This window comes from Notolabrus celidotus, chromosome 23 (genome assembly GCF_009762535.1).
Source record: "Notolabrus celidotus isolate fNotCel1 chromosome 23, fNotCel1.pri, whole genome shotgun sequence".
Lineage (NCBI taxonomy): Eukaryota > Metazoa > Chordata > Actinopteri > Labriformes > Labridae > Notolabrus > Notolabrus celidotus.
In genome coordinates, this window is record NC_048294.1 from 14,122,467 (window position 1) to 14,140,288 (window position 17,822).

The window sequence follows — 17,822 nt, forward strand, 5'->3', positions numbered from 1 at the left end:
ACACGAATGAACAAGTATGTGGCTAAATGTAAAGCTAAAAGGAGCACTTATTCTTTAACGTGACTGGTAATATTGCAATGTGTAAAATGCACTTGCACACCATACGACAAATTTATGACTTGGCTAGGCTATAAATCCTGACCTCCCAGTGAGATGGCAATCCCCAGGATCTTCCCCATAACCCCAATAGAAAATAGGCACCATTGTACGGACGTGATACATTCTGCTGAGAAACATCTGCAATGGGACCATTAAAATGGCACGCCATATTGTTTGAGGCCATTGCTCACTGTGGAATGACATCGCTCACTCTGCCTCTCCAGTTTCCACCCTTTCCTCCGTCCATCTCGTGGCAGAGAAAGGAGAGCATTATCACAGTGAAAAGGGATCTCTCTCTGGACCCCCCCCCCCCCCCCTTTCTTAAACCCCGCCAACAAATGAGGGGCAGTGATCACGGAGGCAGCATGTGTGTATGTGTGTGTTAATGTGTGTGTGGGGAGTGGGAGGCAAGAGGGAGTGAAACCACTGGGGAATGTGCACCTGCAATTTTTCTCATTTGACACAGTTGGTCTTTTGTAGGGTCTCGGGCACAGCAAGATGTCTGTGAAAGTTATAGCTCTTGCCCTTAGACCCCCAACTCCCACCCAAAATAAGACCTCTTCAGTACGGTGATCTACATCTCAGTTGAAAATAAATTACGTCAAAAATTGGGTGGGACATACTCAGCAGATGACATAATGGTTTGGCTTTAGAGAGGCAATACATAGATACATAATTTAGAGCTGTCAGATGTTAACTTCAGTTTTAACAAGCTGTAGATCCATGAGGGAGAAGAAAAACCACAGCAGCAGTAAAAGTACGACAGCAAAATCCTTTCAATGAATCTTAATGAAAATGATATTGAATTGGTATTGAATTGACTCGAAGGGACCATTTTATGCAAATAGTTGCGTTTTCTATTTAGAAATAGATTGCTTGGAAGGATCCTAAACCACCATCTGAAAATTCCTGGCTCAAATTCCTGACCTCATGTCCTTCCTCTATTTAGACAAAATTAAGTATAGTTCTAGAGGTTGTTCAGATAATTTTAAAAAAACGTGGGGCCCTTTTCTGTCATTTGTTATTCTATTCCCTCTCTTGAAGACCAATGTAATATGTTCCATAGGCAAAGTTGTAAAAAAATATTTCAAGATTTTGTTTTTAAGAAATATTTTTTATTTTATTTTATTATTCATTTATGTATTTATTATTATTATTATTATTATTATTATTATTATTATTATTATTATTATTATTATATGTTTTATTTCTTATTATTTTATCTATTTTTTATTTGATGTATCATATCTTCTTTCTAATTCATGAGTCCTTCCTGTTTTCTTATCTTTAAGATAACATTTCAAAACACGTTGGATTGGACTCTAGTGGTTGTCATTGTATGATGCGTTCTTGTTTGTCTGTAAAAATATAAAACTTGGTAACATGCACTTTTTGATTGATGTATACAGCAGACAAACCTAATACAAATGTATTGTATAAAAAAAAAAGAAATAGCTTGCTTTTATTTTGGTCACATCTGGTGGTCGTCATAATACTGGCATAAACTGTTTTGTCCATATGTGGGCAAAGGTGAAATTTTTCTGAGTTTTAATGGTAATTTCCAACTTTTAAAGCGTCTATTTTCCAGCATCCTGTTGCCTTAAATTACTCAGGTAGTAACAGATTGATCTCACGCCAACGGCCACTCGGCAGACAGTGCAACATGCAAGCCACATCGTATAACGGCCCAATCTCAATGTCCACCCTCAAGCACTCACTGACTTTGAGGCGTATTACCGCTCAGTCCGTGAGGGCTTAGGGCTGTCCCTCTGTCAAATCACCAAGTGTGTGAGGGATCTCTCACTGACTTTTTCAGCCCTTTATGCCCCCTTTCCATAAGTGGGCATTTGTGCAGACTTAGCGTAAGGGAATTACCCATAGTTCATAGCATTGTGACGTGTAACACTGGATTGCCAGGGGAAGCCCGCAAGCACAGAAAGGCAAACTAGCACCGTAACATGAAATTTTAAAAAAGAGAGACAGTAAAAAAGAAGCATGAAAGTTGCAATGAAATTTACAGGTAAAAAAGTTTGACTGTAAGTATAAATATAAAAAACAGCCTTAATCTATTCATCTTCACATACAGTAGCCTATAACTTATATATTTGTAGTTATATAGCCTATTTATATATTTTAAATTGTGTGGTTAAGCAGTCTGTGCGGTAAGAGCCTGGATCACATGACAGTCAGTTATCCCTTAAGTGCCTTGAATTTGACGAAAGTAAAAATTGTGCAATAAAAATTCCTAATACCTTTAGGATGAGCTGGTGACGTCATGCAGGTCAGGTGAGAAGTCGCAAAGTGCTGTCCCATTCCAGTTGCCCTCAATCACTTTCCAGCTGACGTCAGTTAAGTCAAGAAGGGCTCAGGGCTAAGGGAGGACTTTGAGATTGGGCCAACCTGTGGTGTTCATTTGTTCTTCAGCCATTACAATGGATAACTCCACTCTTAACCGTCTGGACTTTGTGTTTTAATTTATTTGTCAAAGAACGACGACTAGATACTGGAAAGTGGACACAGCAGGAGGTATTTTTTGTCATCATACAAACTTAAATGGGCCTGTTATGTCATCAAATCTATCAAATGTATACACACAAGTTCAACATATGGGTATGTATATAAGGATTTCCCATTTGACTATCTGATCATTGGTTAATTCTAGTGATGCAGAAGTGTCCTGCATCATTTACTGGATCCATCTTTTGCTTAGTATTTTGGGAATATCTTCAGTTTGTTAAAACAAAACAAAGTCTGTTGCCATTTTTCTATCTCTATTTTACTCACCAAGGGCAAGGCTTGAATCGAATATTCTTGCAACACTGCAAAAAAACGTCTGATGGGTGAAGGATCAAATGGGTTTAAACAAACTTATTTTGTGAAGAAAACAAACGTAAATACTAAATTGTGGCCCTTTTTGGCCTTACATACAAGTTATTGGTTTGCTTGAACCACTATCTAACCTTTGTGAGTAGATTGAGCAGTTACACAGATAAGTTCAAAGTCACTATTACTGATAGACAATGAATGAACAAAGCAGCAAAAATATGACCTAAGAAGAAGTAAACCAGATAAATATTTTAAGTGTTGAATCAGAGGCTACTTCAGAGAGTACTTTAGGTCAGGATGTTAGCGAACCATGCCTTGAAGTGACGACTCCTCCCATGTCTGACAGCTGTGGTGCGAGACTGACTCGAGCTGTGACCCCTGAGTCCAGATACTGTACATCTGCAGAGGATGCGGATGAAGCCCATAAGGAAGATTTGTGCTCCTGTGTGTAGGAGGGTGTGTGAGGAGGGAGATAAAGGGAGGGAATGTGAGCGCATATCTGTGTGTACAGTGCGAGCAGTACATAAAATACATAAACTACAGTGTATTTTCCATCCTGTATAAAGCGCTGGAACTGTAAACTACTTGACCTTGGCTTTCATCCAAACACAGAGGCCATGCTGAAGAGCTATCATTACTCTCGCACTCTGCGTTCCCCTTCTCCCCTTCCTTTTATTTTAATGAGAGCACAATTAATAAGGAAATGGAACAGCTTCCCAAAGGAGGCTCCACAAAGGAGGCCTTCTTTTGTCAATGGCCGTATTGAATTCCCTAACAAGGCCACTGGGCCATATTGAAGGCCATCTCCAGTATCACCCAAACCTCCCCCACACTACCTCTTCCACCACCTCTCTGTTTCTTCCCCTCTCTCGTATCCTCAAGGTCTCATGGGCTAATCTGTGCCACGGTATCATTTGATCCCATCCCCACCCGCTGTTGCACTGAATGCAGACTTTACAATACTTCATATTGATTTGTTGCAATAAAATCACCAGTTACTGTGCACGCTTGGTTTATTCAATGACAGAGCATGGGGAGAGAGAGAGAAGGGTCACACATCAGCTTACCCATAATTGGCCCGCTGTGTCTGTGGTGAACTTTAGTTTGAAGCCAGTGCTAGCATATCTATCGTTGTCTTTGTTTCTGTATGAACACATTAAATAACCAATTAATCTTCCACTCCCTCTGCTTTCCAATTATTTCCTTTGTTGGTCAAATAAAGGTGCTATCACTTCACCCCGTTCTCTAAGCTGTACAAAGAAACACACCTTTGTTTTCCTCTGCAGCTCTCTAATGCCCCCAATTGCTCCCATAGCTCTCAACAAAGCCTCACTCAGCAAACAATATAAGACTATAATCAGGATTTACAGACAGTGTATGAATGAAAGTAGAGAACCAGTGGTTTAGCCGCACTCACTGTACTTTTTATTTTAAAAAATAAAGAATATGGTTTTAATTTACAAGACTTGTTTTCCCTGTTGGTGACAGGGTGCCATTATGTTGACTTTTTCATCAACAGAAAGTGCCAGTGTATCTCATCTGAGGCATCTGGGAAAAGCACTTCAGTGTTTGCTGTTGTGTAGCCTTTAAGGCACATGTTACATAACCCAAAGCAGAAAATCACAGGCTCTCAAAGAGCTTCACTTAATGTGAGATCAGAGTGTTTCAATGTTCTGAACAATGAAAAAACAGCACAACCTCATCATTATTCCTGATAATGTCAAAGATGAACAGGGACAGGCATAAATGTATCTCGATGTATGATGTATGGATTGACAACCCCACTTCCAAAAATGTTTGGACGCTGAGAAAATGTTAATAAAAACTGGATTTGGTGGTTTGTAAATCATTTAAACCCCATAATGCTCATTTTGAATTTGTTGCCAGCAGCACAAAAGTTGGGACAGGGACAACAAAACACTGAAAAAGTTGTGTAATGCTAAAATAAACACCTGGAAGAACATCCAACCAATTCAGTTAATTACAACAGGTTAGTAACATGACTGGGTATAAAAATGGCACTCCAGAGAGGCTGACTCTCTCAGAAATAAAGATGGGAAGAGGATCACCACTCTGTGCGAGACTGCGCAAGCATATAGTGCAACAATTTCAGAATACTGTTCCTTAGCATAAAATTGTAAATCATTTGTGGATTTCTTCTTTAACGGAAAAGCACATCATTAAAAGTTTCAGAGGATCTGGTTCAATATCTGTACAACAGGGAAATGACTGAAAAACAATACTGGGTGGCTGGGATCTTAGGGGGCCTCAGGCAGCACTGCTTAAAAAACAGACACGACTCTGTATTGGAAGTCACTGCATGGGCTCAGAATCACTTGTCTAAGAACATTTGCATCCACAAAAGCAGTTTAAATAAATGACCACACAATAAGCAGGATCCAGAAACGTTGTTAACTTATCTGGGCCAGAGCACATTTAAGATGGACTGAGACAAAATGGAAAACAAAACTAAATTTGACATTTCTTCATGGACACCTTGTACTCTGCTCTCAAGAGGAGAGGGATCACTTGGCTAATCAACTAAGTTGAATGACCTTGACTGCTTCAATAAATGTTCCCCATAGCCATCACAACATGTACCTCCCCACGTTTTGTTGCAAGTACGATAGCAATTAATATTGGTCCTGTATTCGATGCTAGTTTGTGGCTAGCTGCATAAGCCTTTTGTTGCTGAATTTTCCTTACAAATAGCTTTTGTTCAATTCCATTTGATCCGTCACCAATCAGTTTACGTCTTCTGTTTGATCCAAGCAGCAACCTCGGGTCTAAAAATATGAGTCCAATACGTAAGTGCTAAAAACTGCAGTTCATCAAGGATCCGCTTGAGGATTGCTCCAAAAGTACCGGAAGTAACATACCCATGAATGGGAAAAAGACGATCGTTACAGCAGAAATAAACATGTTTACAGCCTGGTAAAAAAGACGAGTGTAGTCTGAATAGCTCATTTCTCAATCAGCTCACACTGGGAGGGGGGTGAATTTTTTTCTAACTCTGCAATTTAGAAGATATTGAGATTAAGAGTCTTCCAATGAGAGGCACAGCTGACTTGATTGACAGGCGGGAACACTGTAGCTGTTGGCTAGGAGGCTCAAAGCCTGCCTCTTTACGTCACACTCACTCAGCAGCAGCAATATGGCTGCCGCCGACAATTGGCCTCAAAACAGCTCTTCAGAAGCAGATGGGTGATGTCACGGATCCTACGTCCATATTTTATACAGTCTATGGTTTCATCCATCCAATCATTTTCAGTTGCCAATGTTATAAAGTATATAAATAAGCCAAAAAACTGAATGGTGACACACAACATCTGACCAAATTTTCGGATCAAAAACAAAGGGACAAAAACACGCCAGAGCACAAATACAAATGCTCTAGGTGACTTGGACCCCCTATACTGTATATGTTATCTTATAGGCTCCGTGTTCAGTTAGCTCTCAAGTATATGTCAATATGTTTTCACTTAGACGTCATTTCCAAACCCAAAGCATTTGAAGGGATGAGGAACTGAGGCAAACCAACCTACAGCTCTTTTGTCTGTTTACTTCAACCATTTCTGTGGAGAAACACTCATTTTCTGAGGCATGTTGGAAATAGAAGTAACAGCAACAATTTAAAAAGTAAAAGCATAAAAATTGACATATACAGCTAAATTAAACCGCTCACAAATCGGCTTTGATTTGCAGTATATCATATCACAAATTCATCTGTGATCTTGGACAGCAGATACATTGAATTGCCAGAGATAAAAACAGACGCAACCTCAACAAGTACACAAATAGACCCCAACTCATTTTCCGATGGCAAACACACATACACATAAAACACAAATCTACATATCTCTGCATGTTATTAGCAACATGTGGTTTAAAAAGGGAAGATTCTAATCTGAATAATTAGCAAACATGCAAATAGAATAGCCTAGAGGCCTGTATTATAATCATGTGCTGCTGCAGTAACAATTCATCATGTGGGAGGGTTGGGGGGGGCTGACAGGCTCACCATGCACACGGTCATAACCTCAGCCATGATTGTGCCAATCCGACAAAGCTGATACATTTGCATATACAGCACAATGCTGTCTATTGCAACATGTAATCATCTGCACAGTCTTAACATGTCCTGTGTCATCACAATGCAAATATGTCAGCTTCATGTTGGATTTATGTTGAAAGGCAGGGGATAAAAAGCATACGTTGCTTGTATAGATTTCACACTGGGGCTTGGGAAGAAAAAAGTAATTAATTTCATAAATTGAGTAAAGCATAGGTCGCCGCTTTGTCTCTCTCTGCGTGGTTTCTGTTTGCCCTTCCTGCTCCGCGCTTTCCGCCCACGCCCCAAATTACTGCCTGACCCCTGCTGTTATGCAGTGTAGGAAACCCTGTTGGTATTGCACGCCCACTATTTCTACCCTGTGAGCTGGTCCGTGGGGTTACTTAGCGATTCTCTCTCTCTCTTTGCTGCTCAGCAAGACAGCACAAACATACACACCGGCTGCACGCACACACGCACACACATTATGCAGCCTAATGTAAACCAGCATCCACTGCCACTTGACCTCGCTGTCAATATCTGTCCTCATTAAACACCATTCGGCCAGCTGCAAGTCCACTTTAAATGGCATCATTCAGCGCTTACCATATTACGCCTGTGTAACTGGGCTCGATGAATGAGGAGCCTTAGAGACGTATTTGGAAGATATACACAGGTCCAAGTCAGACGCCTATAAAACATGCGGGAGTATTTAACCCCACCCTGCCATTCTTAATGTGGCTGTCATTCATTCCTCTTGGGTTGCCAGTTCTGACAGCAATTTGGCAATGTCAAGCAGTTGATGCTGATGCCACAGGTCGCAAAGGCCATTCTTTTATTCCCCCATATCAAGCAGGTATTGATTTTTCACTCATTACTGAAGAGCATAAAAAGGAAGGGGATTTCTGAACACCATGCCAAATGCCACACAAAATGTTACTGAGGGTGGAATGAACTGAATACAAAGAAAACCTGAAACCCTGTATATTAAACTGACATCAAAAACATACATTCTCACCCAAATAGGAGACCTACTTTATAAAAAACGTCACAAAACATTAGCATGCAGAGAGTAGCATCGGAATAATCTAGCATCCAAATGACAGCTGCAGAGGCCACCCTAAGGCGCGGTATAAAAACAAAGTTAATTTTTCCATAACTGCTACACTATTATCTGTTTCCAGAAACCTTGTGTGGCTTATGGGGGGGAAGCATAATCCATTCCCCGGAAAAAGAGAGGCAAATAAAAAATCTGTTAAAGCGTTAAACCCAAGGCGTTTTAGAGAATATCATCAGAACCATTTTCAGAGCGATCGAAGTTTTATGTGAAAGTCAAGTAAGAAAATACTTAAGGAATACATTTTAGAGGCAATAAATCCCTCTGTTGTTTAATTAAAATCTGTTGGTCTCAATACCTTAGAAGCACAACATCTTCATTTTAAAAAAGTTGTTTCTGTCTAAGTATCATCCCTGTTCTTTAGATCCAAACGACTATGGTCTTAGTCAAGTACAGGGTTTTATCTTCATGCCATCAAACTTAAAGTGCAGTGACCATGAGTCAGTGTGCTTATGTGAAGTATTCATACCTCATCCAGTGTGAATGAGGCATGCTATCTTGCAAAACTACCACTTGGCTGAAACAAAATAAACACAAAACTGAGTCTACAAATGAGAGTTTCTGCCCATTTTAGAGTTGTAGTCTGTGGTTAAGATAGAGATCTCTATACACTTATTAGATGGATTACTATGAGAGATTCATGGGCCCCAGAGGATGTGATCCCCCTGACTTTTCCTCCAGCTTCACCACAAGTGTTGGGGTTTAGAGTGAAATATCTTCACAACTGCTGGATGGATTAGCATACATTTTAGTTCTGACATTTATATCCCCCAAAGTTGAGTTATAGTAGCTATGCTAGTCTGACTGACTTTTCCTCCAGTGGCATCATAAGCTGCAAATTGAGTTTGTCTAAGACTGGCTTGTCTCAATACTTTTGCAGTGTGTATGAATTCTCAAATTAAACTTGTAAACACAGAGAGATATGGAGGTCTTTTCTACCTGCAGTGGTCAGACTATATAACCATATATATATATATATATATATATATATGTTGTTTGCTTTTTATTTTTTGCACTGTCTACTCCACTACTGTGACACTTGAATTTCCCCGTTGTGGGACGAGTAAAGGACTCTCTTATCTTATCTTATCTTAAATGTAAACAATAAGACATTTTGCCAGTAACCTGCTAAACCACGAGCACAAGCGAAAACAAAGATTGAAAGCCGATTAAGAGACCCCCAGCAATGCACCCACCTCTCATGGGAGAGGTGAAGAGGAGAAGAGGACAAGGAATCTCTGTTGTTGAAAATTTGCATGGAGTTGGAGCGTGGATTCGGTGGATCTATGATGGCGAGCTACGACCCAGAGGAGATGGACTGAACGCAAGTGCATGTAGAAGGTGGCAAGCGAGGACTGTGTCCACAGTCCAGCGATAGGACCGAACTGTTCACCAGTGCGGTGGCAGCGCACATTTGAGTAACAAGAGTTAGAACTGAGAGTAAAGACCTGTTTTGATTATTTTTGTACTTGCCCGGGTAAGAATTGTGATATTGTGATTAATGTTGTATATTGTGATGATTGTGTTTTTGCTCCTCAATTAAGTCAGTAAATATGAGGAGAAATCCTTTAAAAGGAAGACGCTGTGTTGGTGTGATTTCTTCTGATATTGTTTGGTTCACTTTAGGCTCCGTAGTTGTTCCTGTGTTAATTCTGTTTATTAGCCCATGTTAGCGTTTATTTAATTAAACATTATTTCAGCACGTTAAGCTAACCTCAGTTAAAGGGTTACACTAGCTCTGCTAACTTCAGGCGAACTCTGAAAAAACAATTTGACATGGTTTACCTGCAGATCATGTGTTTAGCTGTGTATAATAAACTGTGCACAATGTTGATTGTTTTCAGTGTTTTCTTAACTTTAGAACAAATATGAAGACAATTTGTCACCAAGTTTTCTCAATGGCTCTACTCCAGAACTTTTTTGTTCATCACCTATTCTACAAAACCTACGGCCAACAAAGTCTAATCCTTTATGTCCCCTGAAGGGAAAGTTAGTAACTGTAACAATTCCTCTCACCTTCATCAAGCACAGACACTTTTCAAAGTTATTTTCATTATCTAACACTGCATACATAACACAGCTCTGCTCTGACATACTGGATCTGCCTGTATATTATGCAGCAGAAAAATGAATGATTGACATCCACCCACTCCAAAGCATACTTATTTCTTCAATGCTTCAAGAGGCGTCTCACAATCACAACAAAACAGTACATGCCTCAGTGGGCTCTACAGAGAACTTTCTCCCGCTTTGAAATATGAGCTCAAATAAATCATTTGTTTAATTAATTAAGCAAATTAGGCAAATCCAGGGATGCCTTGGCGGATGGAGCCGGTGCCCTGGCACAAGGAGATTAATTAAGTGGATCGGGTACGGGAACAGGGAGGATGACGTCAGGGTTTTATGCTGTTGTTTGGTTACACACAGCTAACCTTTGCATACTGGTGCTGATACATCAATGTGAGTGACAGAGGGGGCTTGTGAGGTGCATGATGGTCTGGATTCAACTTTGTGTAAGCGATTCAAGAGAATGAAGAAACATAGCTAAAAAAAAAAGTGACATGGTAAATCAAAATGGAAGAGGTTTTTACATTTAGTCTCTCTAAGGCATTTTGCAGATATGTATGTTACTTCACTTGACCTGGGAGCTTTGAATACTCAAACACATACATATATGGGGGCCAAAAATAGCAAAGAAGTTATAAGTTTTTTTTTTTCATTGGAAGAAACCAAGCAGCAACTTCTGAAGTAAAACAAAAGTAAAGCAATGTGGAATGCAAAAAGTTAAGTTTCTTGGGTGGCCACCTCTGGTCGGCTAACCGTTTTGATAAATAAATGCCTGCAGTTAACTAATGCTAACTACAAATGTTACATGCTCTGAGGGATTAACTAGCTTATTCAGTAGCAAATGACTTAGCTATGAGTGTTGACGGTTCAGCTTCAATAACCTGGTGTTTGCACACCCCTTGCCTCTCTTCAGCACTAGCCTTTCATTCAAATATGATCATTTCCGGCCCAAGAATACCAACATTGTAACTGCCACACGCCAAACTCATACCAGTCATGAAACCAATGAATGCCATGGTGGCTACATAGATAAATCTATCATGAGGCATAACCAAAGGCTGTATTAAACATAGATGTAGTCTCAGTGATGTCACCCAATGGTTTCTGAAGCTGAGTTTTGAAGGTGGTTGCCATTCTGGAAATGCAGACTCAACCTAACTTTCAATCAACCTAGCAAGGAGGCAGAGTTCAGGCAGGCCTTTAGCCTCCTGGCACAAATCTACATGTATCCACCTGTCAGTCAAATCAGCCAAGCCCTTAAGTAAGCCTAATTATGCCCAGATATGGAATAATTGTAGCCTTAAGATCCTCAAAATGGGCACTTATAATACATTATCAACCCCCTGTACTGTGTATAGGTATGGAAAAATGGGCGATTCAGACCAAAACGTTTTTTGTTTTTTTTACCAGGTCGGGTGATAATTGGGTCTCTTTGGCTTCAGGAGCCATCCTCAAGAGGACAATGAAATAATTGTAGTTTATGTAAAAGACAAAAGCCAGAATCAAATGCAAGAAAACAACCAATTTTCAACCACTGCACAGAAGTCCTCCAGCTCTGTTGTGGATGCTAATTGGAACTGAACTAAAAAATGTATTGCAAATTCATCAACCAGGAAGAACTGTATGCTGTTCTATTGTCCTCAAAGTAGTTTTGGTTTGCATTGTGTCCTTATATGCAGATTTTTTTCTTCTAATGGAAAACCTTTGAACCCCTCTCAGCCTCCGTACATGTGCTGAGCAGATGCTTCCCCATCCCGTCCATCCCTCATTACCTACCTATCCCCCTTTTTGCTATTATGACATCTGCTTTCAGTCTTGATGTATGCACCACTTTCTGACCATGAAAAATACATGTCAGACTTCACGCTTCTGTCTCCTCGATCGGTCCTAAAGCCGTCATCCATTATAGTCGCCATGTCTCCTGATTCCACAGAGCGGCATTAAGTGGGATGAATATGAAATCCTTCCTGACGCATTCTGCATGCACGGAAACGCATGATTAATGCGCCGCTCAGGCATGGCCGGAGTGTTTGGGACATTACTTTTCCATTGTTATTCACGGCTACCAAAACAATGACGGAGATGTGTTTTTACCTATTTTTCAACCCAGTGACTGCATCTGGGATGGAACCTTTTATTAATCTTGCAGGACACACTCAAGAAAGACATGCAAGACCTTAAACAAGCACACACACAAACAAAAAACACACAACTCCACCCACACACAGCTTCACTGGTCCTTCAGCTGAATCATATCTTTGACTTTTGTATCTCTCTGCTGCCTGGAAATATTCCTCATTTACTCCAACCAGTGCGAAGTGTCAGAAAGTTGTGTGCATGTTGACATTGCGAAAGAAAAGAAAAGAGAAGGACTCTATATATATGAAGCTCCAGTTGCTTTTTATTAGTGGCACATGACGTGCATGGTGTGTTCATTTTTTTTGCTCACTTGTTGTCATTATCATATCTAGCACTTGCCATGTATGTCAAAAGAAACGGTGCTATTCCCAATGTGTGAATCCATTCAAGCGTGCACATGTGTGTGCATGCCTGGGCCTGGTTGTGTGTAGACAAAAGGGACTATGGATCCAGAAGTAGGCCAGCAGCCCCCTTGAGTCCACATCTCCAACACTCTGAGGGAGACGCATGCACAATGACACCGTGGTGAATATTCCCACTACAGCACCCACAGCTGCAGAACAATTCACCGGCAACATCTGGTCGAGTCCACTTATAGCAACACTGTTGGTTAGGGTGTCAGTTTTTTGTTTTTTTTCTATTTTCAATAAAGCTGTCAATTTTAACCACTTCATCTTGGTGTTAAAACAAGCCTTAAATACTCAAATGTGGGCCCAAAACCACATCTGCTGGACGGTTTGTCACTCTGATAGCAGTTATTCCTATGGGACCAATGACTGAGTGATTGTCCGAATGTGACAGACGGAGGACAATGATTGATTTAAAGGACTGTGCAGCCTTTTTTTAAGCACGTTTCAGTCCATTTATCACAAACCATGCATGCATTGCTGCTTTTCCAAATGGTTAAAACAGCTGTTATGATTTATCCATGCTTTTCCAACCTTTGCATGCAGCACTGTTATGAATTTAAAGCAATGGGAGCCTTGAAGGTAATAATCAGCAGTTGCTGATCCAGATAATGTTGGTACGCTTGAAAAAGAGGTTCTGATCTAATTCTGAGTAAACTAGATTTTTGTTAAATGAGCTTAAACGTGCAAAAAAAATTCATGCAAATTCTCAATATGTTTTGATTCAAACTAAGTAGGAAAATCGACCGACCAATTTGGGAAACATTTGTATGCTTGGAAAAAACTATTACAGGCTAGTATGAAGTGTATTTATCATTTTTATATAACAAATAAAATATATTTCTCAGTGTCTACATTGGACATGCTCAGACATCCATCTTCTGGAAACCAATCCACATCCATCCCACATGAGACTCTCTAATTGGGTGAGGCTGCTTGCCTCGGAGTCTGTTTATTCAACGGACCATCGATATGCATCTTTCTAACACTGAGACATGCGGATGATCTTTGTTGGTGGAGAACAGATTTCTAGTTAGGCGACAGTGTACATGAGTAGTATTTCTTACATCGTCTGACAGCACAGCTATTATGAAGAATTCAGATTGAAGGTTCACATGGACAGGTGAAGAGATGCTTATGTACAGCGTGATTGACACATCTGTTGTAGACAGCACTTCCGAGTCAATGCTAATCAAATAAAAGGTCAAGAGGTTGAAACAATGAAAGACCAATAACTCTGACCCCACACAACCTATTTACTTTATGTTTCTTTGAACAGTGATATGCTGGTGTGTGTCACTCTTTAAAGTGTATGGATTTGTGTGCTTTGAAACTGATGTTAAGTGTACTTTAGGAAAATAATTGGTAATGCTTTTTTCATTTATACATATTATATGTCTGTAATTTCTATGAATGAATCGCACAAAGCCACGGAAATGAACAAAGAAACAAAACCAGGAAAAGCCACTATTTACTCTTTTTTTAGGCAGACTTAGGTTGTATGGAGTGGATAGAGGACCAGGCTGTGTTCAAAAGCATCCTCAGGTATGGGGTTTAAGCCCAGTATGGTAATCTCTCTGTACACTCTAAAGCCAAGCCTGCTCAACTGGTTCAAGCTGCCATAAAGGTTGATGGGAGGAATGAAAACCAGCTCCTCCAGTCAATATATGAGCCTTTTGTACTCGGGCAAGTGCAGAGAAAATTGTGAGTGTGAGCTTTCACCATCAGGCAGACAGTAAGAGTACCCAATGCACACTCGACTTACTCTTCATGTTGTGTATTCTGCCAAACTTGCGCAGAACAAATAACCTGCAATATATGTTGTCACTGGAATGTGCTTTCATGTTTACATGGGACTGTTGATTGTTGTCTTTTTAAATTGTTTCTCTAGTCCTGTTAATACTTCATACTTAGTGGAGGCAGATAAATGTGTGCAGCGTTGAGTTCAAGGCAGATTTCCCTGTGGTGACAGAGTTTATCCTATCATATCCTATCCAACAGTATAATAGCATATCTTACCGTACTATCATGTTATCATGTTATCATATTATATGTATATAATATAATATGACTATAATGTTACTATAGTGTTTAAAACTACAATAGCTTTGTTATTATTTCAATGATGGGGTCTTTCGAATTATTACTAGAGGAAACTATTTTAACCCTCCTGTTATGTTGCAGGTCAAATTGACCCTTTTTAAAGTCCATTTTAGGAAATATATGCCGTCCAAACCAGCTAAATATAGCATAAAAATCTGGGCAGCATATGGCAGAAGAGGTGTCGTGTTAATTTATCAACATCACTTCATAAAAAATAAAAATAAATAAAAATGTAAAATAAAATGAACAAAAATCTATGTCATGTAAAACTATTGTATTCATATTTAGGGCTTTCCAATGTACATTAAAAAAAGTTTTAACATTAATTTTAATGAAAAATGAGGGAGTTCTCCTCAATAAACCATGATCTGTGAGAATTAAAGAACACCATTGCACTAAATATTCATTTAAATGGTTAGCAATGGAGTTAAAAATTAAATTAGAAAAAAATGTACTGGTATTTTTTGTGGTTCTGACACTTTTGGATGATTGAAATTGCCCCGGGTCAAATTGACCCAGAAACATTATTGCTGTTTTAGAGAAATGATCATAACAGGAGGGTTAAGCGTTGGCACTTTCTAGCTCTACCTCCCTTATGTTAAATGATTGAAATGGCCTTTTTTGTTAACTAAAATTTGAAACATTTTTATAACAACACAGCAGCAATAGCTTATTATATTTCAGTTTTGAAACCAGGATGAGGACTGTTTATGCCAAAAATCTAGTGTTGAATATTTAAGCCCTGATCAGAGTGCTAACTGGCCCATGTTGAGTTGGGTATTAACCATTTTAAACTCTTACCTTCCCACAATTGGAAACACCCACATTATTTGTAACTTTAATTACAAGATAGAAGCTAAAATGTTCCAAACAGGGGAGAGGAAACTAGTTAGCTTTGCTGGACAACATCAGCCCGTACTACAACAGGACCCTGCTTTTTATTTATGAAGCTGCTCAGTCACAGAAGCTCTCAAAACAGAAATGTATCCATCTCACGTTATTGAACGAATATATCAAGTAGGAACTGCATTTCTTTTATGGGTCCAGTTAAAGTTTTGGCGATTCACCAGATATGAAACCTCAAAACAAGTCCAAGCTGTTTGACCTTAATAGTCTGAGTGTTACTCGATGATGTCAATCACAAACGGAGAAGCACAAAGGATCACTGCGTAATGTTGGGCGAGCCCAAATCAAAGCAATAGCCAAGAATGATGGCCTCCAGCTCGTTAACTGCCTCTGTAGTCATTGCAATTGAGGGTATGTAATGAACTACACTGATACAAACAAGCAGATGAACTGCAGTCACAACTATCATACCTCCGGAGAACAGCAGTATTTAAGGTGTTCAGTATAAAAACAGAGAGGCTATATAGTGAGAGCATAATATGGCACATTGCTGTCCCATGTCCTCTTTCTGTTGAGCATTAAGGCAAAGTACTGATGCTAGAAATGTGCTTTCATTAGCACTGGATGACGAACACAGTACAGCACAAAGATAAAACAGCACAAAACAATTCAATTAGCTTCAAATCTCTCATTAATGGTTTTAGCCATGTCAAATTAACATTGTTACGGGCTATTGCCCTCCTCCCAATACTCCCTACATCTAAACCCAAGCTGATTGTTACCAGCCGCCCTGTCCGCACACACATACGTACTTCCACACGCACCCACAAACCACCCGACCACCACCGTAAAAGTCTTCTAATCTGAATTTAAATGACTTCATTTAGCCTCTGAAACAATCCACAGACGGCAGAAAACGAAACTCTGCAAAACCACAGTGGTTTCCGTTTACAGAGACAAGTGGGAAAAGAACGGACTCTGCAACCTAATCTTAAGATCTTAATGCGTGAAATGATAAAAGAGGTCTTTATTCTGCAATCCCTGCTTTAATAAACATGTGCCACGAAGCCAAAGCAGTGTTAATGATTCTCTCTCTAATTTCACTTCATTACGAATCGCCAGGAGAGCAAGAGACTGAGATGTAAAACAGAGGGACAGATCTAAAAATAGGGAGAAAAATCAGAAACACATAGAGCGTACAAATAAGAAAAGCGGAGACAAAAAAGTTATGGGGAGTTTTGAGAAGTGAAAAAGTGCTAATTAGCCAGACGAGCGTGATGGAAGACAAAAAAGCAGAAAAACTCAGAGGGTTTTGGATCACAGAATCAGACACTGTAAAGCAAAAGGATGAAATTCCAATACAGCTTCAAACCTCAATTCAAGAGGTGTGTTTGGTTCTCACATCTGCACGCCCACATAGACACAAACAGAGACAAAAACAAGCTCTAATGAGCCAAACTCACCCAGAGCGGCTGGTGCAAAGAGGCTAGCGAGGACAAGCAGCCGTGCGGTCCACATGGCCTCCACCTCCTCTTACCGCCTGCTGCTAAAAGTCCCAGTTGAGGTCAGTCTTTTGTAGGCAAATGCCCAGATTTGGGTTCCACCTTTATGGCACGGCTCCCTCCACTTTGTCGCTCTTCCTAAAGACCCAAAGTCCTGTAGCTTCGATGCCAGATGCGGTCTGAAATCTGTCAAAAGAAACACAAAGACATGCAAGTTAGCTTAACAGACAAGTGGGAAAGTTCTTTGTTCTTTTACAGGAACAAAAAATGTGTTTCTTTTCCAGTAAGAAACACAACAGATGGATGCATCATGACTTTGTCATCCTTGTGCACAGTCCTTATGGCACTGTGGGTTTCGCGTTGTCATCGAGTGGCTGGGTGCAAGTTGCTCAATCTCCAGTCAGATGAGATCTGAATACTTGGTGTGATTGTGAGAACTCCATAATGTATTTTTGGATATTCTCTTGTTTTTTGCTCATCGATGTGTTAACTCCCCCACCTTCACAGCAAATCACTCCCACAGAGAGACAAGGAGGGAGCGATGGAGCGCACACTGCTTTGGCTGACAAACATGCGTGTGTATGGATTTTATGTATGCCCCAGACCTTGTGTGTATTCTTGCGAGGCCTGATGGAAATTGACAAAAGAAGCTCTGCAGTGTTTTT

At 40.0% G+C, this 17,822-nt stretch overlaps 1 protein-coding gene across 1 annotated transcript in view; it reads right to left on the bottom strand.

Moving 5' to 3' along the window:
• Positions 1–17,822, bottom strand: part of LOC117807151 (adhesion G protein-coupled receptor L3-like) — a 309,664-nt gene that overhangs the window by 211,000 nt on the left and 80,842 nt on the right. Inside the window, exon 3 of the mRNA XM_034676232.1 lies at positions 17,119–17,343. Within this exon, the coding sequence (XP_034532123.1) occupies positions 17,119–17,173 (55 nt within the window). The 5' untranslated portion in view covers positions 17,174–17,343. The remainder of the gene's footprint in view (positions 1–17,118; positions 17,344–17,822) is intronic.